The sequence below is a fragment of the Oxyura jamaicensis genome, chromosome 15 (genome assembly GCF_011077185.1).
Source record: "Oxyura jamaicensis isolate SHBP4307 breed ruddy duck chromosome 15, BPBGC_Ojam_1.0, whole genome shotgun sequence".
In the NCBI taxonomy this organism is placed as follows: domain Eukaryota; kingdom Metazoa; phylum Chordata; class Aves; order Anseriformes; family Anatidae; genus Oxyura; species Oxyura jamaicensis.
The window spans coordinates 3,244,174-3,271,678 of NC_048907.1; the positions used below are offsets into that span (position 1 = coordinate 3,244,174).

General features: G+C 46.2%; 1 protein-coding gene across 7 annotated transcripts in view; it reads right to left on the reverse strand.

Moving 5' to 3' along the window:
• The window catches only part of PITPNM2 (phosphatidylinositol transfer protein membrane associated 2), a 133,992-nt gene that overhangs the window by 13,407 nt on the left and 93,080 nt on the right, over nt 1-27,505 (reverse strand). For 3 of the 7 annotated variants that reach the window (XM_035340865.1, XM_035340860.1, XM_035340861.1), the window contains 11 exons: nt 24,713-24,808; nt 21,144-21,248; nt 20,192-20,262; nt 17,298-17,542; nt 16,615-16,804; nt 15,461-15,580; nt 14,964-15,175; nt 9,904-10,079; nt 9,379-9,549; nt 6,515-6,664; nt 1,511-1,675 (listed from right to left, as the gene is read on the reverse strand). In XM_035340865.1, coding sequence (XP_035196756.1) covers nt 1,511-1,675; nt 6,515-6,664; nt 9,379-9,549; nt 9,904-10,079; nt 14,964-15,175; nt 15,461-15,580; nt 16,615-16,804; nt 17,298-17,542; nt 20,192-20,262; nt 21,144-21,248; nt 24,713-24,808 — 1,701 coding nt within the window. The remainder of the gene's footprint in view (nt 1-1,510; nt 1,676-6,514; nt 6,665-9,378; nt 9,550-9,903; nt 10,080-14,963; nt 15,176-15,460; nt 15,581-16,614; nt 16,805-17,297; nt 17,543-20,191; nt 20,263-21,143; nt 21,249-24,712; nt 24,809-27,505) is intronic. The other 4 variants (XM_035340866.1, XM_035340863.1, XM_035340862.1 and 1 more) reach the window with 3 other exon arrangements.

Here is a 27,505-nt window from a genome sequence, read left to right on the forward strand (position 1 = left end):
GGAAAGCCGTAAGACTGCCCAGACCTCTGCAGGCAGGCAGGGGGACGTGTTGACGGACACGAGGGCAGCAAAAGGTGCCCCCCATGTTCGCCAGCGGGTTCCCCACCTACGCAGCACGAGCGCCGTGCAGGCCTGACCCTGCCCTCAGCTGGCGGAGGCAGGATGGCTGCGGGGCCTCACACGGGGCCTTCAGGCACCATCCCACCCCGAACCCTTCCTAACAAACAATGGCAGCCCCCAGCTTTCTTCCCGGGACGGCTGAGGTTGGCAGTTCTCTGTGGGTGTGAAATGAGCACAAAACAAACACCTTCTCCCCGAGGAGCCTTCCTCCCATGCAGATTAAAATTTAGCAAGAAAGCTCGTCAGGACAAATACAAGAACGCACGCTGGGATTACAGCATTGGCTCTTGGTTGTGCTTCAGGGAAGAAAAGCTCATTTGTCCAAGGGCAGCTAGTGTGTTCCTGCTGCAAAGGTTGCCTCAAACAGGACAAGAAGCCTCTGTCCCGTGCCCACGGACTTCCAACAGCTCACACTTGCCTCAGAGAGTGTTACTAAGCTCGGTAATTAATTATGAAGCAAGTTGTTCATAGCCCTGTAATCTGATGTGCTGGGAACAGACTATCTCTAAATTTTCACCACCTTCTGGGACAGAAGCTTGGGCTGATGTTTTTTTGGTTTTTAAATTTGTTTGGTTTTCAGCCTCTTTCCATCTGAGTTTATCAGAGGTCCCCGAGGATATATTCTGTTAATCTCACACCTCAGCTGAAACGAGGAATGGGCTGAACTGCTAACAAAGGCTGTTGTTCCTCACCGTGTTAGCTGGGAAGTTATACAGGTTTTGATAAAAAAATAAAAAACAACATCCTTTTTCTCCTCACTCTGCTCCGGGACATGGCTCCTAATTGACTGACTCTTGGAGCTGCCCTCCAGGCTACAGAAGAGCTGAATTTTCGATGCAAAGTAAAAAATAACCCAAACCTTTTCCTGCCTTTCAGCATTACAGAAGGGCTTACTCGTCCCCTCCTCTTGTGGATCATGTTTAAGTAATCTGCATCAAGCCACGCACCACATCCTGCATTGTTAATCTAGAAGTGCTGATCCCCACTAGCTCTGCCAGACTCTTATCAACAGCAGTGCACAAACATCCCTTTGGGTTAACCCTCACCACACACAGCAGCCAAACGGTGCTCAGAGTTATCAATTATTACCATTTTTGAACAATTTACACCAGAATCACCAGCACAGTCCAACATGCATAACACGGCAATGGCCCCTGTGTTGTAATCTGGCTCCTCCAGGGGGTACAATAACACGCAGCACTGACTAGGACAAAATCAGGTGGAGGTGAAATAGTTCCAGGTTTTGTTATAAATGGAAAGCATACCCCAGACAGACAGACAGACGGACAGAAGCTGCGTGGCTCTGAGCCAGAGCGGGACGGCTCGGTGCACGGCGCTGAGACAGCGGTGTGGTGGCGAGCAGAAGTGTTGGAGGGGGTGAAACACTTACTGTTGGCTATGTTGGAAGCAGTGTAACTGTCTGCCATTCCTGAGACCTGGCTGGCAATGCTGATCTCACTGGCTCTCCGGAAGCCCCTGAACTGAGGGGCTGAAATGGGGGTGGACAGGGACGCGCTTTCCATGAAGACGGCACCATGAGACTGAACAACATCTGCTACAAAGTTGAAACAGGGAAATCAAAATATTAGACCAACAGACAGAGGCTGGGCAAGATGAACTTGAGAGGAGGAAGAGGAGGCAAACAAGGCTCGGAGATGCAAAAACCTTTCAAAACTGATCGGAATGAAAAACATTTCATTGGAGCTCTGGTTTGAAAAGGAAGCAAACACCACAGCAGGCAAAGAGGCATGTGGCAGGAAGAGCAGTCTTTGATTGAGAATAGCAAAATAATTAGCTAAAAAAAAAAAAAAAAACAAATCCAAAACCCCAAACCAAAATCCAGGCAGACTTATTTAAGCAGCAAGAACAGAAGCATGTGTCATACATACAGATGTGAATATATACAGCTTTATATATTCACACTGAGACAAAATAATAATCAGGGGAAGGAGAACAACAAAAAAACAGCCTTTAAAAAGGGATATTTGTTTTCTTGAAACATTTAGACTTAAATGAACATCTCCAAGATAGAAGCATTAATGCAAGAAATATCAAGAAAACATTTTCATGCCTGGCAGGGACTAAATTTGAACTTGTATTTTATTGCTGATGGATACAGCCAACACTCGTTAAACTAAAACAGGGGCTACTGAGGAAAAAGGAGCCTGGTGCTGAGCACTTACATCTCCAATCGGTGTTGGTGGATCGGGGAGCGCTCAGTCTCTGTGAAAACAGAGCTTCTTTTGTACAATGTGCAAGTCTGGATTTTAGATCCCAACCTGAGGTTTACCAAGTGTGGCTTAACCCTCTAGTACATAACTACAGAAAAGGAGGATTTAAAGGCATGCTCACGTGGACCTTATATATGTATTAGAGGGAAATGGACCTAAAACGTTCAGGACTGGCAAACCAAGAGATGCTGAAAGTCAAGATAAAATCTCTGCATTTCATTTCCCCCCCTGTAACAGTGGTATGAGCACCCACCCCTCTGTGGATGCTCTGAGGCCAAATTAAACGTCTCTGGGGCATCTCACCATCCTGCACTGCAGAGGGTTTGTGGTGCCAATACCACGTGCTTCACAGCAGGCAACACAGGTATGACAGTAACATGCAAAAGCAAAGCTATTTACTATCGCTTTAATGTTGCCCATCTCTGTTGTGCCTGAGTAGCAGCATCTGAGCTTTTTTTCCAGACAGGGCAAAAGTTAGTGCCCAGCTGGGCAGTGGATGCCATGGGGAACACAAGTACATTACTCCCCTGCACCAACATCCTCCGCCTACTTCAGCCAGTTTGGCAATCCCTGGATTTGATCCCAGCGTGCGGCTGACACAAGGCGTTGTTTTGGCAACTGGTTTATTTTAATACAGATCTTTTTGCTTGGGGCTACTGCTCTGCTTCCTCCGATCTTTCAGTTCACAGCAGCAGTGTCTGTGCCCACACAAATCCTGCTGCAGCGGAGGGAAAGAGAATGTATGAAGCAGAAAATGTGTAGATAAGTGTCGGTAAAAGAGTTCTGTTCTCTGCAGGGAAAATCAGGCCACAAGCTGCTCTGTGTAAAAGCTTTGTGGACTGCAAGATCTGAGTCCTAGCGGGAGCCTGACCTGATGATGAGCTTCACACGCTGCCCACGTCGTGCCTGAAAGGCCATTACCAGCATCACTTTCTCAGCACTTTCCTCCACTTTTCACCTTGCCTCAAGCTGCTGGCTGTCAAGGCTGCTACCAGCATCCACAGCCCAGCCAGCCCCACTAGGCCAGCACAGTTTTCTTACTGCAGAAAGCACCAGCACGAGGCAGGAGAGACATTTTGACCAGAGGCTGTGCTTGGGGAACATGAGCCAAGGCAGGAGCTGGCTGAGTTCAACCCCACAGACAGGGTAAGGGGTCTCACTCCCACTGTAGGCACCTACTGACTGCATGACCCGGCACAGCCCTCTCACCTCTCTGGGTTACCCCTTCTTCTTGCCTGTACAGACTGAGATCCTGCTGCAATTATCCATCCCATCACACAGGTGCCCTGACACGGCTGCAACACAGGTGATGACCGTCAGCTCCCCTGAACTTGGTCAGATGCAAGGAGAGGTTCGGCTTTGTCCAACTAGGAAAAACGCCAGGCTCAGGTTTAGCTTGCACCTACCAGCGAGGCCTGAACTTCTTTTTCTCCCTTAAAAATAAACATCTGTGGCTTGAATTAGGAAGCAGCTGGAGTCTTACACCAGTGTTCCACAGGAGGAAAGGCTGAGCCAAATGGGTTGATCACAGCTCTGGCTCTGTTAGCGTGAATTTTACCTCCTTTTTTCATGGGCCCGGGAACTGGAAATAAGTAGAGTTAAAAACAGTGGCACTCTGGGCTTCCTTTCTTAGTCATCTGGCTTTCTGTGCCTAGCTGTGGATTTTTGAGTCTGAAGAAAAAAAACAAAGCAAATCAACACAAAAACCACTTCAACAGCCCCTCCAGCACCATGCTAGCTAGTGTCACCACAGGAGTCATTCTCACTCGGATAAAACCTAATCTGTTTTAGTGTTACCGAGCTGTCAGAGGCAGGAATCTGCTCTGCAAGGGCTGATATGCAGCCCGACTGCAGCGTTCCTGCGTCCAGCCCACTTGGGTGGCTGTCATGTTTCTCCCTTTTCTCAAGCTATGCACCCTCTGTTCCTGAAATATTAAATTTTCTAAGAAAAATGAAGGCCAGGAAAAAGCAGGGCAGGAAACATGGACAGAAAACTGCCCCTTTAGCCAGGCCTCCTCAACCCCAAAGCTGCAGTGACAGCGACTTCCAGACAAAACCCTGTGACCTGACCCAGAGGAAAAAAAGAAAACAAAAAACCATGAAGAAACAAACTAACAACATCTTTCCTAAACTCTGTGTAGTCTTTGTACCAAATCCTTTGGGCCAGAAGGTTCTTGCCTCTTTGAAACCAAGGGGGCTGTCTTTGGGAATGATGTGACCAGGGCACAGATGCTGCCACAGTGGCACAAAGTGACCAAGCCCCTATGACAGCTCCTGCTCCAGAAGGGCCCTGTTTTCTGCTTTTCACAGGTGGCAGCCCGGGAGGTTTCTCCAGCAAACACTTCCAACCCAATCCCGATGTCTGGAACAGGACCAGCACCAGAAAGATCAGGTTTAGCCACAAACCATCAAGATTAGCTGTTCCTTCAGGACATTAGAGGTGGACAGAGGTGCCACTGGTTTACTGAGCTGACTGAAATGTGCTTGTAGCATGTCTGAGAGCAGACCTCACCGAGTGAGGAAGCTCCCATAGCTGGAGAACTGGCTCGAGTGGCACCCTGAGCACCCCGCTCCCGGCAGCACACGTCAGACCGATGCATGAATCGAGATTTAACTGCACTTCTACAAGAGCTGCTGTAAGAAGCAAAATCACCTTTTTGTTGCCTGGCTATGGATCTTTAATACTCATTTCGGTGCTGTACCTTTTTGTTTATGGACCCATTCGTCAACGTCCTTACTAATTGTTTTGCACTCAGTGAGCGGCACCGGGCCATCCTCCTAATGTACTGCTGGCACCGAGTTAAGTCCTTGGGGCATCCAAATGGCCACCAAAGCAGGAAACACCGAAAGCAGTTGAAGATATGGAAGGCTCAACCAAACCCAAAGAAGCCAGCCAGCTGCTCAGCACAGGCCAGACCCTGCCTGCACCAGTCACCAGCCAGTGCTGGGCGCTCTGCAATCGCTACCCTAAGATCAAGAGCCACACAAATTTCAACACAAATTTTCATCATCCTTAAGTTGTTATGATTCTGGAGATCCATTCCCAGTGGCTGAACTAGGAATCAGCACCTGCTGCAGTCAAACCAAGCCCTGCTTGGCCACATCATGCTCTTGAAACACAGGGTAGAGAGCAGAGAAGCTACTGAAAGCCCTGTCCTGACAGCGGGATGTATCAGATAACAGCTAACGGGCATTTCATCAGCGACCTCCAAAGTGCTTAATTAATAGTGCCAGATCCTTTCCCTCTGCTTTGTTACAGAACATCACAGCACGGGCAACGTGGCAACTGCACACCTGAAAATCATCAGGGAGAGGCTACCTGGGATAGTCAGTGATGTTGCCACCCTGTATGACCACATAACGTACTGGACTGCTCATGAACAGCAAGGGTCAGCTTGTTAAAACAAAACAAAACAAAAAAGGCAGCTGAATCAGGCTCCCAACACAAAATAAAAAAGAGGCAAGAATGGGCAAATAAGACACGGGAAAGAAAGAACCGAAACAAAGTCAAATCTCATTAAAATCACAGATGCAGCACCAGCCACCACCAGAATAAATGAGGCCATGCAGCATTTACAACGGTAAAATAAGGCAAAATGAATGCATCAAAGTTTGCTTTTAAGGCAGAAGTCACAAAATTAATTTTCAAAAGCCAACACATACAGCTACCTTGGGGTCTGAAAGCCTCAGTCAGTGTATTCAGCAGAGCCACAAGGACTGTCCAAACACGAGACACTCAAATGGACAAAACCTGGTCCGACAGGCATTAGACTTCTGGCCACGATGCAGCGTGGCTGAGCGCTGGGGAGTTGCACGCTGCCGACAAACCAAGCCGTTCCCAGGGGATCCTGCACACGAGCAGGGCCACCCGGGGACTCCACGTCTCCGTGCCAAAGCCTCTTCCCAGCAGCACAGCCACCACAGAAGGAAAAAACTGAGCATGTGGCGGCAGTCTCCCCTTCCAAAGTCAGCACTGTAATGCCAACTCATTCTTTTTCCTGTTGGGTCTCCCAGACCCCAAGCACGATCCCAAGCAGTTTGTTCATGTGGCACAGCCTGAGACACAGCATGAAGATTTCAGCTCCAGGAGGTAACAGCATGATCTCCAAAAAGCACCCCGAGTACCCAAGACCACAGACAATACAAAAGTGTAGATTACACACTCTCAGCAAAACCGGCACTTTTATTGGAAACATCTTGCCAATTCAGTACGGGAACAGGGATACTTGTTTCCATGAAGCTGTCCTGGTGCTGGAGAGCACCCAGAGGGCTACTTTCCATGAGGAGGATGGGATTGTTCTGGATTGTCTCAACTAGAAGCAGATGGGAAAATAAAAAAACAACAACAAAACAAAAAACAGAAGGACAAAGAACAACAGACATGCGGCCACAAAGTGTTAACATACAAACAGTTACAACTGAGCACTTCAACTATGAGTCAGGGTCTTCAATGAAAGGAAAACCTTCAAATAGAGGAAAAGAAACAAAACATGGGTGACTTTCCAAATAGACCCACATCAGAGAGATTAACTGGTAGCAGAGGAGAGCAAAATGATGGCATTTCAACAACAAAAGAAAAAGGAGTCTCTTAACCAGCTCCTCCAAATGAGCCAAATCCATAAATACCCAGCAGATCCAGAGAAATCTTTTTTACTACAAGGAAGAAAAAAATACATGCTCTAAGGGAGATTTACTTGAATGAGGCTCACAGCCTACACAGTGCAAAGCACAGGAGTAAGCAGGGATGTGAATTTGATTTCACTCTGCACGTTGGTTGTGATCAAACAGGGACCCAGCATTTAGTACAGATGGCAAAACCAAAGTCTAAGAGGCTTCCTGAGCCCTGGACAAAAATAAATAAATAAATAAAAAGCCAGCTATCTGTGCCAGGAAACACACACAAATAGCGTTACAGAATGTTTAGTACATAATAATTATAATTGAGCACCTGAATTGCACATGATCACCAAATCGTATCTCTTAATTATGGCAACAATTAACTTTTCTGGAGCACCCTATGGTGAACGCTCCTGCTTTAGCAGTGGCTTTGCAAATCGTGGTCAGAACAATCCTGGGTAATGCATAAATGTCAACGTAAGTTTTACTCTAATGGAAAGGAATAGTCTGTTACTTTATGATAAGCTAACGAAGAGGCTTCATCTTACTCAAGAAGAGAATTTAAAGTTGCTTTTTTTGTCAGTTCTATTCACCGTGGCAAAGCAGCATCTCTTAATAACAACGCTCAGACCTGGAGAGGGTTCTGAAATCATTCTACCCTTCCCAGAGTTGAGCTAACAGCTGTGTAACTCCTCTCCATTACATTATATAGAAGTGTCTCTCTAAACTTAGACACAGTCAACTTAACAAAGGTCTAGGGAGGCCCAGTAAATTAATAAGATCACTGCTTGTTGCACAGAATGATAACCAGAATGAAGGTTGCTCAGTGGCAACCGGGCTTTAGCTTCAGGCTTCACTGAGAACAGGGGATTTGAAATATATTTAAGGGGAAGAAGGAAAGATGTTTAGGATTTTTTATTTTAATTTCTATAAGAAGCCACTTGCAGCTGATATCTAAAGCATACCCCTCAAAAAAATCTGCTTGTCAAGTTGCTACAGATTCCCCGAGCTGTTGTAACTGGACTGGGTACAAATGCAGTTGTGGGTGGATCCATTTTTAAAAAGTGTTGCAGCAAGATCTTTGCTAAATTTGATGAGTGAGTAGGGCCTGCAGAAAGTATTTTATTCACTCCATTAAACGTGGATTTTAGTTTATGGCCATTTAACAAATCAGATTCAGCAATTAAAACAATGCTTAAAGATACAGATACACAGAAGACCACTGTTCTGCATTTTCAGGTTAAAAGTGATGCAGAGTATCATTTTTTGTATTCACCTCTGGATACGTATTCCTCTTCATTTGGTCCTACATGATCAAATAAATGAAAAGTTACCAGAGTTTTAGAGAAAAAAAAATCCCAATCTTTCTAGCTGATGGCTTTCATATTCGACTCTGGTTTGCCAGCATGATTTCTTGTATGCTGTAAATCTAGTTTTACAGTAGAGACTCTTAGTTGCTCTGTTTACTGTAAGTAGCCTTTGACTAACAACCTACAACAGGGGAAAAATTATGGTGGAATTGTTCTTCCTGCCCCAAAGCCTTGACCCTCCAGGGAGCCAAAGCTTTAGGTGAAGCAGAAAGGTCAAATTTAGTTCTGCACAGTGCTGAGCTTCCTGAAGAGCTCCTTGCAATGAGATCTTGCACTGAAATGGCAGCAGACCATGAGAGTCTAGGCACAGAAGTGAGGTGAAGATGGTAGGAAATATAATTTATTTAATTAGATCAACTGCGAGAGCACTGATGTAATGGGAGCTGAGGCAGGGCATGGTCAGGACACAATTGCTTCAGATGCAACCCAGGCAGCCAAAAGGACATGCACGCAGCCATTTTAGACATTGTTACTGCTGCAATTGGGCTAGAGCAAGTGAAAAGGCCACTGATGGCAGAGGGATCCTAGGTATCCTAGGAAAACAGTGTCTCACTGGCAAGGTGGCAAAGGCAAGGCGCTGTCACCAGCCCACCCGTGTGCAGTAGCCAGTCCTTTGGCTGGTTCCATGAAAAAGCAAAGGGTGCAACCAAGTAAATCATCTCATGATGTCACTATTGACTCTGCTCCTTCCAGTCTTCACTGGCATCCCAAACATCAAGGTCCTAAAACTCAGCCAAGTTAATCATGGTTCATCCAGTCCCAACCACAAGCGCCAGCTTGGGTGTTAAACAGGGACCTTCAAAGACAGGTCACCACATTTTGACTCTCAGCAGCTGATGGCCTTTGTGTGACAAATGGCAGGCATTTGAGTCACAAGGCACTGATTTTGTTGGAAGGGAACTACTTTTCTGATAAAGCTGGAACAAGGTTAACATTACGGGGCCAATTCCCTTTCTTGGCCTTTCCAATTGCTTTGATAACCTCATGTGAAGTGTGGATATAACCCTCCAGACAGCTAACATGAATCCAAAGTGACTTACCCAGAACAGCAGAATTGCCATCACCCAGTGGGAACCTCTGGTAACGGGGAATATTAAAGGGGGGCAAAAGGTAAAACTTTCTCTCCAGAAGAGGCTCGAGGCGTGAAGCAGATGGGTCTGCAGGGTGGAACAGGTTATAGACCTGCTGGCAAGCTGGTCTGAGCTGAAAGACTAAAGAGATGGAGAAAAAAATATTCAAGTATCACACGGTTATTTGTTAGGTTACTGTAATTATTTGTCTGTAAAACAGGTAACAGTTTACAAAAACAGAAAAAGCACTGAAGATTTATCATCTCCTTCATGTTCCAGTTTAATCAATGGAAACAATTTATCAGCACATCATTTACAGACTCAAAAATTTCCCAGTATTTTTAATGTTTTGAACTAAATGGCAAATAAATTGTATCATCAGTGTCGGCTAGAGCATACAGTGATCTGATTCCTTATGGTGCAGTAAGTGTTATATATAAATATTTGTTTTTACTGCATTACTCAGTGAGCTCAGCAGTTTACATCAGGACTTACTGTCAAGCGCTGGAATGACAGTTTTTCGTAGTGCAAGAACCAGACCCAGGGGAGAACCAAAGAGGAAGAAGTCCGTGATCTCAAACTCAAACTTTCCAATATTTCCTCCATCCAGCATAGTGGAGCTACTAGATCGCCTGGATCCCGGGTCATTTCTGAGAACACTAGAATGTAAACTAGAAGAGCAGAAAAGACATAAATTTATTCATGTAGTTTTTTCATAATGGATGACCAGATAAATGATTGACAGAGAGAAGAATTCTGTCTCTTTAGGGAAGAAACGGTGCCAATCAACCCACCATGCCTCTTCACTGTAGTTTATTATCCAGCAAAGTGTCCCCTCAAACAATGACCTCATTTCATTGGCATAATCTAGACTGTACAAAACCAAGCTTCAAGTGGGTTCATTTACACACTCCACTCTCCTCAAATATTTATATATATATATATTTAGGAGTCAAAAACTTGGTTACTGCTAGCAGAACAGTCATTGGCAAGCTAAAATAACCAGCAAAGCAAAATTACTAGAGCACCAAGGGAAGAAGCAGATTTACAGCGATTCTCTCTATTAGACACATCACTGCTATGCTTTCTGGTCGTCAACATTTGAGTTCCTTCCATCACCTTACTCTCAAATGTTACGGAAAGCTGTGCTTACCCATTTCTTCCTCGTGCAAGTAGTTGGACAAACGTTACAGTATTAAAAAGGAAAAAGAAAATGGGAGGGGAAAAAGAAAAACAAAGATCAAAATCCGCAAGAGACTTTCTAACATCCTTGTGCACCAAGTTTGAAGCACAGTTTCCATGCACGTGCATGGCACACACCGAGAATGGAAATTTGGGGTAATTAATCCAGTGACCATGGGGTAAACTGTTTTTACCATGCACCCAGGACCTTCCCATCTATATTTTGCCCATGAGACCACATGTGCCAAGTTATTACCATTCAGACTACCTCTCAACCCCAGCCCAACAACTCCAGGTAACTGCACTTAAAAGATACAGAGTGTGTCTAAGCTTTTTCCGTTCCTTTCAGTTGTCAAATCTCCTTGAAAAATTCAACCCGTGTGCAGTGCAGCCTGGCCGATACAGAGGTTTAGAAGTGGGATTTGACGTCACATATCCTTTGGCCACTGAGGCGAAGGAAACAGGAACCCTCAGATAACAAGCCTGGGAATCCACCCCCGTGCGAGGAAGCAGTGTTTCTTTGCAGGCTAGATCTGGGATAAAGCTGAAGTGGCAGATGTGTAATACTAATAACCTGGTTCACAAAAGGTTTTCTGAGATCATTCTCTCACGACCGAAAGGCTCAAAAAAAGCTGCAATTTCTTTTCCTCTCTGGGTTCTGCAGATTCAGGCTGCAGCCTTGCTGGGCTCTCACTGCTACAATTGCAAGTGGAGAGCCTCAGACAGACTACCAGCAACATCTTAACGGGGTATTTTCACACACTTTAACAAGCATCAGAACAGAGTCTATAAAATATGTAGGATAAATGGATACCACAGCAGTTGGGCTGCATAAGAGGTTTACTGGCCTGCAGTCAGGCATGATGCAAATGGAGCCCCAAGATGAGGTCCCAGGTGCTCAGCAGCACTTGCCCGGCTCTGCGTGCCACAGCCCTGGCTCACTGCTGCTGCTTCTGAACGCGACGTGTGCCTGCCCGGTGCTCAGGGAAATGGGAATGCTCCCTCCCCACCATCTGGAGCCCTGGAACCGTTGCACTCGCTCACCCCTGTGCACGGTTCCCCTCTGGGGTAGCTGTTTTCCAGTAAAAGAAAAGCTGCAAATATGCAGATGGGAAGAGAAGAGGGTTTCACTTGTGCTGCTTGCCAAAGCAAGAAAACTCAGTCCATTACCCCAGAGACAGCAACTCTGCTGGCCGCTGTTCCCAGCGGTGCTCAAAACCTTCTTTCTCCTCGTGCCCCGCTGCCAGGTAGTGCCTAAAGGAGCCCGCCCGCACGCCTGCGGTACTACTCCCCTGGTTACCATCCGCAGGGAAATAACAAGCTGACTTATGCCAGACATACGGATCACAGGAAGTCAAAACAGCGATGTCAAAAGCGAGAGGAACAGGAGGTTACGGCAGTGACAGCTAAAATGAGGATGTTCCCAGTTCTGTGATGTGAACGAGCCTCCCCGAGATCACACTGCCAAGATGTGCAACGCTGAAACAGATTTAAAAACAAGCCACCTTCAGCGAAGCTACAATTATTTCAGCTGTCAAGACTGCAACGCATTAAGTTTGCCGTGTGTAAGGAATACAAAGTTACTTAGAATAAGCTGGGTTTTGCCAAAGACAGGGCAGCGGCAGCGTGATTCCGAATGAACGCGCCACAGAAAGGATCCTGACGGCGGATGTGTTGCGGCAGGGCAGGTACAAGGCTTTTTGTGTATTCGCTCATCTTCCCGTGGCATCTCCTCGTGGGGAACGGAAGCGAATGAGGACAGTCTTACCACTGAGCAATTTGGACAGCTCCTCTCGTTTTACCGGGAACCTGATAGTCTTTTTTTTTTTTTTTTACAATCAAAAGAAACGAGAGCCAAGGGGAACTCTGAATCCATCAAGCTCCAAGCAACCTACAGCGCCCTGTTCTCCCTTTAAAAAGCAGCAGATGTACTGTGTGCATTAATTAAACAAGAGCTTATGGATTTCAGAAGCAAATCAACTCATTTACAATAATACAAGTACAGCACAGCCAGAAATAATGTAGTTGTGCAGAAGGACTGAATTTAAAAATAAATGTGTGATTGTAATCTCCAGATGCTGCTCTGGCTTGCTGGGCATTATCCCAGAGAAGCGGGTAGGTCTGATACATGAATAAAAATGAGTGTCTTTGGCACAGGCTGGAATCTGCAATAGGCACGGATAGAAAGGCCCCCATATGCCAGGCTGCCAGAATGCGGTGCCCATTAGGAAAACTTGGCTCTGCTCCGCCAATCTCCTGCACGAAGCTGTGTCACATCAGAGCTTAGTTTTCATATGGGAAAATCATTATTTAGTGACAGCGGGAGCGCTGGGGCACTCAGCCCATGACTGCGCTGCTCAGCGATGATGGCTGTGAGCACGAGGTCTGAGGACGGGGCCAGGTGGGACACCCTGCCAAGATGCTGGAGTGGAAGAGGAGAACCCCTGCCCCTGAACCGCCCCTGAGCCAGGGACCGGAGGGGGAGAGATGCAAAGAGAACTCGTGGCATCAGGCTGCTCTTTTTCACGAATTAATCTTGCTCTTGAGCTGTGGGAGAGGCTTATTTTTGACCCAAGGTCTAAAGATTGATTAAAAAAAGACATGAAAGCCCCAAAGGTGCAGCAACCCATCAGTGTACTGAACACTGACAGCCCTTTCCACGCTCCCCTCGAGTGCTTCCTGAAGGGAGCAGCCACGCTCCTTAGGAGATGGAGCAAGAAGGAGCAGGACAAAGCTATCTGAAGAGACAGATGGCACCGTGCAATCCCTCAGCCATCGCAGGCCCACTGCTTCTGCTAAACCAGATGCAAAAATGCAGCAAGACGCCAGCCCACTTCCCTGCGCTCAGTCTGTGCTCGGGAGGTCAAGAACAAGGAAGAGAAAGCACATTTTTGCATGACTCAGATTTTCTCCTGTAATACAGGAGGCTGTTTCAATAAGGTACGAACAAGAGACTGATTGCCTTTTATTAACCTGCTAGAAATAGCTGAGAAGCTTATTGTGTTTTTTTTTTTTTGTTTGTTTTTTGTAAATGCAGCTTATCTTTCTGAATATAGCAACTCTGTGCCCCAGTGACATTCCCTTTGGTGTTTTCTCTCTCCTATGAATCTTTTGCCAAAGGGCCAGGACAACAGGAGCCCCCGGACTGGAGCAACAACTGCAATTAATGAAGAAGCAGAAATTTGAGACAGGATTTCAGCTCAGCACAGGGCAAAAGAAACAGCCTTGGACACTGACAATGCAGATAACAGCGTTTGCTGGGGGAGACATTGCTCCTCAGTCCCTGGGACGTGGGGGGGAAGAGGGATTAAGAGGATGATGCAGCCTGTCTGGTCCTGTAGGAGAGAAAGGGACAGGCTATCCAGTTCCACAGGCAAGGCAAATGAGTCAGAAAAAAACAGTCAGAAAAAGCCTCTGGGCTTACAGAAGTAATCCCTGAATGATCAGCAGCAATGGAAAGACCGTTATGAAAATTTTATCAGTTATGTTAACGGATATGTTTCTGAAAGTCCATTTGAAGAAGCTTTGCAATGTGATACTGAGGGCTTTGACAGTGAGTAACAAATGTGAAACGTGACCTTGGTGCAAGGGTGCAGCCCTGGCAGGGGACAAAACCCAATCCCCCGTCCCTGCTTCATGCAGGGGCTCAGGTCGCTTCGCCAAATAGTCATGTAAGACAGCAGAGAGACAACAATCCTCCTGTGTAGGTGAAGGCTGCTCCCTGAGTCAGCCAACCAGCAGGGGCTCGGGACTTCTTACCCAGAGCATCTAACTGTCCCAGCAGCAGAAACCTACTCCTATAACAGGAAAGAGCACTGCAATTCAATCTCACCCTTGAACTAGGCCAAAATTAAAGGACACAACACATGCTCAGCTTTCCCAACAACAGGTCAGCTTTCAAAGATGCTTAGAAATTAAAGCAACACCCGATTCCCAATCCTGCTTCCCTGTTCTCACTCATGCTATTTATATATTTGCATTATGACCTCCCTGCCCACGGCAGAGGGGTTGGAATTAGATGATTTTTAAGGTCCCTTCCAACCCAAACCATTCCATGCTGCAACTGCAGCACAGTAAAAAAAAAAAAAAGCAGTTACCTGACTGCCCGGGTTGTCAAGAGACAGGATGAAGGGCTGCTTCCTCCCATTGTAATACAAAGGCAGTAGAGCAGCTGGATTTTCTCCCTGCCACTAATGGTGCTGTTAATTTTTTTTGTGTATGCAACACGCTCAATGAAATCTATACTCCTCCAATCTAAAATTACACTTTCCTCCACCTTCCTTGTCACAGGATGACAAAGCAACATTCAAGTTTCCTAGGTGCGCTGATCTCAGCTCCAGAATATTGCCGGTTCTGTTTCTTCTAAATCTCACCTTGAAAGGAAGGCTTGATGCTGCTTGATTGTGTCCAGTTCGTAGGTGGATGAATCACTCCTTTTTCGTGGCAGCTGCTTCTTTGGATCTTCTCCATTGCTACGGGGAATATCAATGTTGCTCCTGCTGAGGTGTCTGCTGGCTTCCAGATTAGAGCCACTGGAGCAATAGGTGTTGTTCACTGTTATTCCAGGAGACAGAAGGTCGGTATCCTGGGATTTGAAATACCTGGATTTACCACTCTGGCAGTTGAATCAGGAATACACATGCATTTTATCTTTCTCCTTCCATCCTCCTCTCCCCATCTACACCAAGATCCCATTCAGGGCAAAGCCACCAAGTCCTGAGACACACTCTAGGACATACCTGTTGGCCTGGGCATCAATTAGGAAGACAGTCTTTGGTCTTTCATGCAAAGATCCTTACTAAAAGCAGGGGCTGTGGAGGTGTTGTGGCCAGCAGACCCATTCCCAACAGACACTGAGAACCAGCATTACCTGGACACTCACAACACTCCCTCGCCGACTGCTGTTCTGGCTCTCGGACACAGTTTGATTGCTGTAGCATAAGGCATCAAATCCCAGAATTCCTCCAACACAATCTCCTACCAAACAGACCTGAAAAAGGCAACAGAAGTGGGGCGGGGAAGAACCCTTTGACTTCAGTTCAGAGATGACAGTTAAAAGGAGTGCTGGATTATACGCGGGAAAGCTGCTGTAACAGGATAACCAGTGCTTTTATCAGTAAATCTATTTCGTCAATCAACAGCCATTCAGACCCTGCAGACTCCTACTAGCTAACACGCTAACATGTTCTGGCTGTCCCCACATGCCAACTGGAACAGGGTGAAAGCAACAAAGAGTACTGACTATGGCCCTAACTCCAGCCTCAAAAAGACAAGCCCGATTCCCTCCTCACCAGCTCTCTGTGCTACTTCAGGCAAGCTTCCCTGTGCTTCTGTTCCCTGTTTGTGCTGTGAGGAGATAATGCTGTCCTGCCTCCAAGCGTGTTCAGCAGATAGGCACAATACAGCACTGAGACCCCTGAGCAGGAGAGGGCTGTCTGGGGCCCCAGGGCTGGGAATAAACTCGGGGTGGATAAATCGCACTGCAGCAAAGCAGTGGGCACAGCCTGTTCAATAGCTTAAATCCCACTGGGCTCGAGAGTGCCTTTGCTCACAGAGGTGTGATGCTCAGTCATGGTATTTACAGGGCGCAGCAGCTGTGCTGTCTCAAAAAAGAAATCCACTTTTGCAACAGGCAACCCCGGTGAGAGCTGCTGAAGGTCCTTTAAAGACCGGAACACTCGAACAGCCTCGGTTTGCAATGGGAGTAGAGATCACATTTAGTAACAAAGGTAGCATTCCTGATTTGGAAAGGTGTGTCATGCTGAAAATTGATTAACTTCACAGCTTTGTAGCTTCATTTCTGAACACAAGCTCTGACTTTGTTTGGAATCCCAAAGGTTCAAGACAGAGCATAAGCAATAATCTCTCTCTCTTTCAGAAAGAAATGGAAGCATGCTTTCTTATTGCAGCTCAACTCTGTCGTGCTTCCATCCCTCCTGAGAGAGTAATGAAAATAGAGCTTCAGAAGGAAATTGCTTCACTTGCTCTTCCTTTCATTGTGGCTATAAACAGCTGCTGGCTCACCTGGCCATTGAATGACATGCCCTCCTGGGATCTGATGAACTCGCTGTAGGCCTGGTTGGCTCTGACGATGACTGTGGCTACCGCTTCTTGGTACTGCGGGGATGATGTCGCTAGCAGAGGGAGTGCAGCAAGGGGAATGTGGTCCTGGCTGTTGGATAGGCAGCCTTCATCATAGCTATATGGGCTGAGGCTGGAGAGGGCGAGAGAGATGGGAAACACTCAGCCTAAGATGCAGAGTGGGGAAAGCCATTTATGGACAGTACAGTTAGTAATGAGGATTGCTAAAAAAAAAAAAAGAAAATAAAAGAAAAAAAAAGTGCCAATATAGAAAAGGCCATTTACTCCAGTGTGAATGGGTGAGAGCTTAATAAATCTTTCCCTCCCATCAAACGTAAATCTTCAAGGACAACATACTTACAGTGATAGAACAACCCTCAGACAAGGAATTAAAGCCTTAGTATTTATTGGATTAATTAGAATAAATCAATCAGTGAACTCTTGCTGCATGATTACTGTATTCACTGCGGCTAAGTATGAAATCGAGATTGAATGCCTCTCTAGTATATTAAATAAGTGCATTCTCAAAGCGTGGTCAGAGCTACCACTACCACATACAGAATATTGCATGGATTAAAAAAAAAAAAGAAAAAAAGGCAAGCATGAAATGTAACCCATCCACTTACCTGGACACCAGCGAAAAGGCTTCGGAGCAGATGGCTGGGCAAGGGACTAGCCTGATGGCAATGTGTCCAAGAGCAGCTGGGTAATGCACCCTCATCACTGTGTCAAACACGGTCGTGATGGTGTTGACATCTCCTTGCTTAGAGCTCTGATCACCACTTCCTGAGTCCAGGATGTTCCCTCCGTGGAGTACCAGAAGGAGGACGTGGATTTTGCTTGGCTGCATTAACGGCTGCACCGACTCGTCCTAGGTGGGGGTGAAACAGAACACGGTAGGAAGGCTTGTTCTGCAAAGGAATTGTATTTGTCCCATATGCATTTTATGCAAATTTTATCACATTTTCTCCCCTAAGCTAATGCATGGTACCTATAATACGTGCATTAGCCACATCAATGCCACAGGAGGATGAAATGCCAGCTCTCAAGCGCAGTGGAGATGAGAAAAGAAAGCTAGGGAAGGAAAAGAGATACTTAATTCAGAGGACAGTGCGGGCACTGGCACAAAAGAGCATAAACTGATCCTGAATAAGTGTGTGAAAATACTGTTTCTTAGCGCAGGAAGCATGAAATTTTAGAATAATCTCTCCATGTTTTGGACTTAACTGTCTTGTAGAGAGAATTTGCTTGATTTATGGAAATGGACCTCAGATACACCTGGATGCAACAGCAGAGAACCTGGCTCCTCCTTTCAGGTCTCATTTCCCACACAGGAAAGAGAAAAAAAAAAATAAGTTCCCTGTGAGCAAGGACTGGCCAACATCTGGCTGGGAGATTGCTGCATGAACACAGCAGGGGCTTTTATCACGGCTGTCCAGGTACTTTGCTTCCTACACCGAATTAATTCCTTGCCTTAACAGACAGCCGGTAGTTTGTATCTGAACCGGAGAGGATTATTGCCACCAGAGCAGCCGTACTCCCAATTCTGATGCCCCAAGAGAAGGTACAAGATCATCTACTTGCGCTGGTTGCACATTATAACACAACGGAGCACAAACTATTTTTAATATCTGTCCACTACCAGGGTTTTCAGTGTTAATGGCTCCCATGCAGACTCAAATCCCACTACCGTACACCTCTGAGACATGTGGAAGCAGGAGATGCTGATCTTCTCTCCTGTGCCTCACCCCACGTGCTAGCAGAGGACATTTGAGAACATCCTGGCTCCTTCCCCAGAGGAAGGCAACTCCCTGCAGCCATTGGGAGGTGGTGAGGAAGAGGTGAGAGGCAGAAGGGGTTTCTATTTGGCAAATTCGTCTCATTTTAGCATCTTTAGCCCGTTGTCTTTTGAGCAGTAATTGAGCCCCTGACGAACATGCTGGTGGGAGGGAAGCATGCCTAGGCACACATTAGCAGCCTAGCAGCTAGCTTGCATTTTTACCAGATAACGTTAAAGCGTGTGTTAATACACAGCCCACCAGAAGCATTAAAATTCACATCCAAGGCTGTAATAAAGATTTTCCAGGCTTCCTGCGCAAGAATGGCCTTTAATTATTTAGTACCGTTACATTGTATTAATGCCTGCTCTTTAAACCTCTGATTCCAGTTTACAGTGCTTGCAAGGTGAACTTTTGCCTGGCTGGAGGCATGGGAGGAGTTCTCTCCACATCTCGGCACCGCTTTTGCTTTCAGCCAAATGTTTAAGTGCTCATGTGGAGAACAACATGAGTCACCAAGCTCAGGTCATCTGGAGGCTTATCAGCAGCCATTTGGAGGCACCTTTCCCTTCCAGTTCATTAACCTCTGCCCTTAAAGGAAGTGGGGAACATGCAAGCAGCTGCTGATTAGTTTGGGGTGGAGGTGGCTGTTTCGAACTTTCTTGTGAGACCTGGAGTCACTTAAGACACCTGATTCTTGGACTACCTTTCGATAAACTGAAAGTGCCCACAATGGTGGGTAGGAATTTCAAACGGTTTTAGTGGACTGTTAGTGAACAACTACAAATAACAAGTATTTTCACTTCACTTTCAAGCTCTTTTTCTAAAATGAAGCCAGAAATGGGAGGGACACGAATCTGTATAGCCCTCTGAAGAAGACAGCAACTTCTCTGCACCTTTTCACCTTTAGGTAAAATCTTAGGGCTGTAACTTGTGGATGGCTTATGTTGAGGTGGCTGGAGCTATTCCCACCCCCAACCCCCCACTCTCCCTACAGCCCTCAGTGTCTAAAGCAAAACCAAAGCACTATGAACGTACAGCTCGGCACGTAGAACAGTACCAAAGACCATACCACACTCGTGGTCTTTGACTGACTTTGACAAAGCTTGGGCAGCTCAGCAGGCACTCTGCAAGCAGCTACATCTGTGCAGCACAGATGCTCGCAGGGTAGGATGAGTACAGCCACTCCACGACACTCTCACTAGGACTCTGAATTGCCAAAGCCTGTATATTCAAAATCTGGAAAGCCAGGGGGTAATTATTTATTATTTTATCCCGAGCTCTGATACAAGCTGTGCTATAACTGGTTTCCAGACAAGTCCCTGAGCAGCTCAGAGGAGTGGGCTACAGCTGTGTCAGTGGGACTACGGCAGCCTGCACCGTGGTGCTGCAGGAACGCGGCTCTCCTGCTCCCACGTCTCCACCAGCTCATTTGGCATTATCAGGGCAGCTCTACCAGCAGTGCCTCAGGCAGCAGTTATCCCCACAGGATCTGTGTTTTTTTTCCAGCTGGATACCTGACACTGCCTGCAAACGACAGAGAATTTTCGATATGATGTTCAAAAGACAGGTGAAGTAATCCCTTAAGCCTAGCCACGGAGTACAGAGCATGCCAGCGTGGCTCCAAACAACACACAAAGACAAGACACCACTCGCAGCAAAGGAAGCAGTTTACCCCATTTACCCGACAGGGAGACTTGCCAGCAACAAGGGAGCTCATTATAAGAAACCAAAGCACTTACTTCAATGATGCTGAGCCTCTCTACGCTGGAGCCAACGTGGTACTCTGCTGATGTCTCGTGATACAAGTCACCTGGAAGCACAGAGGTTTAAAACATCAGCACTGCAAGACACTTCGGCAAAGACAGTCTTCCAATAAAGGCAGATTGTGCCAATGCCTCTCAGCCTTTTTGCCTCATAGCGCTTTAATTATTTCGTCTAATTGCCCTCTCTTTCCCACCCGCCTCCTTCCAGAGAAGCCTGGGCAATGGCAGGTCACTTATTTTCCAGCAATTTCTCATAACCTCAGTAAGCAGGAGAACACAAGCACGCTGTTCTCTCGTTACAGCAACCCAGCATCCTTACTGCATTAAGCATGGCAACAACGGGAAATCCCCGCACAATTGTCAGAAATGATCAATTTGTGGGGAAAATAAAAGGAACAGCTTGAACTGTTCGGGGGGAGCAGAGTTCTGATGTGTTCGTGTGTCTGTGCCTACACAGACCGACTTTGTACCAGAAAGCCTAGGTGTCAGCTTCTACTGTGCTGCTACATGAATCGATCTGCTTGAGGAGTCAGCTTCTTTTCAAAACGAGCAGGAAATAAAACCAAGGCAGGTACGGATTAGAACAAAGGATGGAGCAAGAGGAAAGAAAAGCCGGGAGAAATTCGAGTAATTCAAGACGGAGCTGGAATATTTCATCATTATACGAGAGAATCCTGGCTGTCGCAACAAAGGCACCCAACCAACGTGGAAAATAAAGAGAATCGAGAGCTTCCTTATGCCAGCTCCCACTGGGCAATTCTTTTTCAGCAGCACTGGGCAGTCATTTTTGTGCTCTGTCTCAGCTTTTCTTTTTATGAGACAAAGATAACAAGTTTTACCTTTTTCAGACTGGGGCTGTAACAATTACCTGGAAATACTGTGAAATGTCACATGCAGTTTTGGCTAAAAAAAAATAAATTAAAATTACCCTGGACATCATCGCATTCAGGGGTTTCGATTTTATCCATCAGATCATTGGAACTCCATTTGGTTATTTCTTTCGGGAACATTTCCTCATTGTCAGACAAGTCCTCTTTAAAAACAGATGTTTTGAGAGTCACACACATACAAATATGTATACAGGCAAGAGCACAGAACAGAATTTTAAACAAAAGTCCCCACAGCTCTATGTAATCTCATAAACATTTGAATGGTTTAAGTCTCAATACAACACGATACTCTACCAGCTTTTGTTAAATATAGCTGTTGTTACATAATATATTCAAAAGCCTATTTTGAAATGAAAACAAGACCTTTTAGTTGCATGTTGGTAAACAAACAAAAATCCTCAGATGTGGAAAAAATCCCATGGGTTTTTAACACTACCATTGGAGGTACCAAGTCTGATGTTTTCCTTGCCGTGCTTTCTGCTTGGCACCACCTTGTAACACTGCTCGAGGATGCCAAAGCAGCCAGTGGGTTCCAGCAGAGGAGAGGACAAAGCAACATTCACTGCTAGGATCCTCCCTGAGCTGCTTGAAAGCTAAGCGAGGTCTTTGGGGGAAGCAGTGATAAGGATCACTATTGTTAATAGGTCTGAATACCTAAAAAGGCATGAGTAAGAAAGGAAACATAAACTCCCCAGGCTATCTTTAGCCCAATTTCCTTAGGAGACGAGGCCACACTGCCTGAGCGGCTGCCATTTCCCTCCTACCTCGAGATCCTCTTCCCTAGTTAATTTTACTACAGCTGGGAAGGAACGAGGGTCCCAAAAATACGAAGTTCCTAGAAGCATAACAAAAAGGAAGAGGCATACGAAGGGCAGTCCCTATAAAACACCCTCCAGAAAGGGTAACAGCCTTGCTCTGTATGAGCCCTCGGAGGATCGATGCCAGGCTGGGGGACGAGGACAGCAGGCTCGTGCCCTGCGCCCACACAACACGTGGATGCACTGCACAGCCCTAACTGCCAGCAGCAAAAGCCCAAATTGGACTTTCGGGGGAAAGAAACAGAGCCCAGAGCTCTGGAGCTGCCGTTTGAACCCACAGCAAACAGCAGCAGTTCAAGTCTTACAACGATGCTTTTGGTATGAGCTGCTGGTTCCTTTTTTTTTTTTTTTTTTTTTTTTTTTAATTAAGGATGTATCTTTTACTGTTGCAGAGGTTAATTGGTTTCTAATTTATTTATTGTTCTGTGCTTATTATTTCTTTCCTGAAAATTTTGGGCTTGTAAATTTAATAAAGAGCTAGAAACATAATAATAACAGCAGCATTTACAGATGTCTTGGCAATCTAAAAGCTGTAATCTTTGGAGACCCAGCCTCGGATTCCCCCTTGTTGCTGTACAGGTACTAAGAAGATTGTTAGTTGGAAGAATCCTGGAATCAGGAACAAAAAGTTTATGAGATATATTACCCTTTTTGACATATCTGAGCTGGAAGCTCAGATCTAAGCGCAAGCCAAGCAAAGACCAATCATTTTTAGGAGTTTCTATTTACACACTGACCATAAAAAGGCAGCAACCTGGAAACTTTGGTATCGGCATGCCATTTCCTTTTTCAGCTATGGAAAAAATCCGAGTAAAGCCCCAGTTCCCTGCACGAGGCAGTGCAGAGCTACCTGTTCAGAGCAAGGGGAAAGCATGTGCGTGCGGCAGAGGATTAGGGGGAAGATAGCACTCCAAGCTCCTTCAGCAACTTAAGCTAAACGTTGAACTTATTTCCTCGAGAGGTTTAATTACAGCCCTTATTACTGCCTAAGTGATCACTGAAAGGGATACTACTCCTGTTATTAGCATTCATTACAGGATAGAAATTAGATATTACTGTATTTGTCACCATCTTTACCATAGCATGCCAGTGCACGAGGATGAGTGGGAAGCCCAAGACAAGGCGGATTCCCGGGCTCGGGGTACGCCCACTGCACGGCAAGGAAACACGTGTGTATTTGGGAAGCACTGCTGAGGATGCTGAGGAACTCTGCTGGGTGTTGGCTCGCATCCTGGTCCTTGCCAGATCCCGTGGCACCGACCCTGCAAACCCCCCCGCAGGATGAACCACACCGGTGCTCAGCCCCTGCTCAGACCCAGAGCTGGGAGATGACTCCTGAGCTCATAAACCAGAATCCCATTAAATTAGGCAGAATTTTCAAAACCAACTGTGCGGGGACTGCAGAGAACAACTTGTACATAAACGGAGGTGCATTGTGTACGAGCAGAACAGGAGCTGCTGCTTTTCCTTGTAAACTCCTCAAAGTATTGCAACAGAGGGGCAGATGCCAACTGCGGCACGCATTTTTGTTAGTTCTCCTTCCCAGGCCCCTCAGGAGCACTCCAGGGAATCCCCAGGGGCCTGCATCCCAGGCAGAGCTGTCTCCGTCTCAATTTTATTACTGAGTAGTTAAAAAGCCAAAAAAAGAGGGTGGATAGCAGCGATGCCATTTCAATGACTCACTCCTCTTTTCCTGTATGTATATTGCTGCAATAAACCCCTACCAAGTTTTTGTAGATGCTACATAAGTTAATAGAGACACTTAAATGAAGTTGGCCCTTCTCTTTCTGGGCAAAAGACACATTCATCACCTTGACTTACAAGCACGCTGGCTACTTAAGCTGCTGTTGTGCAAGTCCCAAAAGGTTGCCACATTTTACCCCAGAATTTAGGATGCGTGCCTAAATACTTGATGAGACAAGTCCTCTGGAGCATGGTACTACCATTTTTTTTTGAGACTGAAATTTAGCTGAACGTTACTGAATTTCTGCTTTACAAAACTGGGGTGTGATCTTCTAACAACTCCATTTCACAGAAAGGTCACCACCTCCAGCAGCACGCGTTATGCACGGAACTTAGATTAGCATTACGAGCCGAGAGAAGGGTCCATCTGTTGTCAGCAGAGACGGAGCCTTTCAGGCTTAAACACACATTAAGTGTTGTATGAAATGAACGCAGTGGCACAACGCTTCTTCACAAACATGCACAGAAAAAAAGGAAAAACCACCACAGCTTTCTCCTAATATGAAGAGTCAAAATTATTCGGGGAATTCTGGAATGAACACCGACGAATTATGGCACATGAATTACCCCGCTGCATTTGTTACTGTATTTCTAGGAACAGGACAACAAGGAGTTAATAAGGCAAACTTTGGTCTCTTCAAGCCCGGACAGGACAATTAATCATACCTTTTACTGATCAAAAAATAATAATTAAAAAAACTCGCCTTACTGAATCAGAATCATTAAGACACCCCCAGTCCAGTTAGCATTGCTGAATTTTACCCACACATTTGCACCAAATGAAATACAGCTCCAGAAGCTTAAGACTGCTCGAGATCACACAATACAAAACGTTGCTGTTAAATATAAGAGTCTGCTGAGTGATGCTGGGGAAGCTCGAAGAAGCTGCACTGATGCTGCACACAGCTTGCTTAGAAAGGAACGGACTCTAAACAAAGCCAAAAAGTCTTGCTTCCTTCCCCGCTCACCCCCCAGCCTCTCATGCTTTCTGTCCTCTTCCCCCACCATTTCAGGTAACAAATGATGGTAATTTAGGCTCCACATACCATGTGCATCAAAGTATTCATCATCTGAGCTGTCATCCGAATCCCTGGCAATGCTCTGCATCCTCCACTCAGAGATACTATGGCGTGAGGGACTTGCTGGAAGAAACAAAAAAGCCTTATGCGATATGCTACATCGACAAGACAGAGAGTTCCCAACATGATCTTTGCTGGAGGAAGAGTCGTGTGTTCTCTATGAAAATTCACTGCTGCAATATTAAAAACACAAAACCCCGATGATGCTGGTGTGATGTCAGTGTACCGTTTTACAGATCCTGTTTGTTTACTGTTGTTATAACCTGCCAGCAAGATGTTACATTAAAGCAAGCTGTTTGTATCACTCTTATGCTATTTTGAATGGCAGCTATTTATAATTGTTAGTAGGACGTGCAAAATCAGCTGGGTTTTAAAGTTTGCAATTAGGAAGGAAGCAGACTGATTGGAAGCTTTCTTCGTGCCTTTAATCAGCACACAAGCCAAGCCTCTGCTTTGCTAACTTTTGGGTGGGTAGCTCAGCAGAGCAGCCTGGATAGAAATAATCTGTTTTCTGGAAGGAAATTGCTTCCACACAAATTGGATTAGAGATCTATTTAAACTTTAAACTTGAATGATTTAAACAACATGCTATCCAACTACTTCATAGGGGAGCTGACAGAGCAGCTGTCCTGGTGCAGCGAGGAGAAAACCCAACAATTCTGGTTCCTGCTCACCCTCCTTTCCTCACACCCACCTGCTCCCTTTTACTTGCCCCTCCGGAGCTCCCTGCGCCACATATAAACGCATTACAGCACTATTTTATTCAGATGTATTTTAGCAATGATGCAGCCTGAACTCTGCTTGACTGAACTCGTCCCAGAAACGCAGTCCAGTGAAGGGAACAGCTCAAAGAACAGCAGACACAGTTCCTCCCCTCTTTCAGATCGCTCTTGCATGTCACAGACGGAGCACACACAAAGCCCTTGCAGCAGCCACCCAACCTAGCGCAGCAAAAACCTGAGGAGACTGAAAAATTCCCATTTAGCGTGTGCAAAGACACTGAAACGCTCCAGCTCCTGCGAGAGCTGCACGAGCTCTTTCAGGCTGTTGTACCAGCGTTGACTACATGAGCGAAACGCTTCTGATTCTAATTTTGCTCCCTGATTTGTCACGTGCAAAGACGATGGAGACCCTGTGCAGTCATCTCATTGCGGCTCAGCGCCGGCTGGGCAGCCCCCAGCTACCCCACCGCCCACCCCTCTGGGAGCAGGGGGAGCTCGGCAGAGCAGCGCTAATTCACGCCGGCGTGACGTCAAGGCACTGGCATAATACTTGCTAAAAATAGAGCATATAATAACATATGGGACGGCGACAAGGGTCCTGCTATCACCAGAGGTCTCGCTCGCATGGTATAGAAAAGACTGAGATCTTCTGGGGAGCGGCGTTGCTTTTTTCAGCCGGAGGTAGCGGTTCGTCGAGACAGCCCTCCTTGCTTCCATATGTTAATGCGCTGCCAGCATGAAGAAGGATTAAAATATCCGTGTGACGTACTTCTCAGCACATCACAATTCATTTCTTTCATTACTTTTTTTCCTGTAAAAGCTGAGGCAATCTGCAGAATAAAGCAAATTCACGCTTTGCTACCAGCGAAAACCTTTAAGTAAAACCCTAAAAGATCTGAAAGCTACAGCTGCCCATGAACGTGTCAGCACTGGAAGAGGGGTTTCATAACAAAGAGCATAATGAGAGATGGACACATGGCTATAAAATCCCGGTGCAAGAGAAGTAGCCAGCATTTTTATCTTTATCCAACGATTTATGAAGCGTCTGGTAGGTTCTTCCCCAGGGCTCACTCTGGTGAGTCATCACGAGGTAAAACTACTGCTCATATCTCATTCACCCTGCGATGAAATCAGTGATGGAGTGGTAAATAAAAATTGAGAATCAACTCCCAATATTTAGTACATATGAGAGGTGGATAAGCTTCACTCACTCAGATGCCCCTTCCACTGCCACTGGAAGAAATGCTGCCCCTTGGGGTTTTCAGGAAAATCAAGATTTTTTTCCCTCTTGCTGCGAGAGCTATTACCCAGATATCAGCTGTGCCTGACTAAAAGGAGAGGGAACTGCTGAATATTCAAGCCTTCTTTCTGTCACTTGCTGAGGATTCACCCCTTTGTACAGAATGGTTCAAAGAAAGGAGGAGTTTAACATGGGGGAAAAATAAAAGGAAAAAAAAATAAAAGGTGACTACTGGTGGAGAGGTGAATGATGACATTCAGGACTCAAAGCTGAGGCCTTACAGGGGCTTTAACAAAATCCTAAAAGCTTGCTGAATGGTATTTAAAGGGGAATGTAAACTCCATCCATGGTCTTACCTAGTCCCAGGCTGGGAGTTTTGGTCCCCAAACAGCCACCACGCATTACCATGAAAAGCAGCAGCCCCCACCCACTTGGTTTCAGAGGACAGTGACCTGCCTTAATTTCTCCAGCAGCTGATGCGGTACTGTGCTGTGTAAGCTGCGCTGTGGCACCCACGGAGCCAAACGAAATGAACGGCATGTGGTGAGGTGTAACCACAGCCCAGGTGCCCGGGGTGCCTGTTGGTAACTGCCTGCTGGAAGACGGGAGCAGTTAACAGCCACCCGCCGCTGGGCTGGTTCCATAGGGCCATGCACGTCACAGCACAGCATCCAGAGGGGAACATTCCTGAAGGACCAGCACTTGTAAAAGCCACCAGTGGCTCGTGGGTAACAGAGACTAACCTGCTCTGCACTGCTTTGTTTGTCATCCCAGCACTGCTACCCTGCTCCTTCCTGC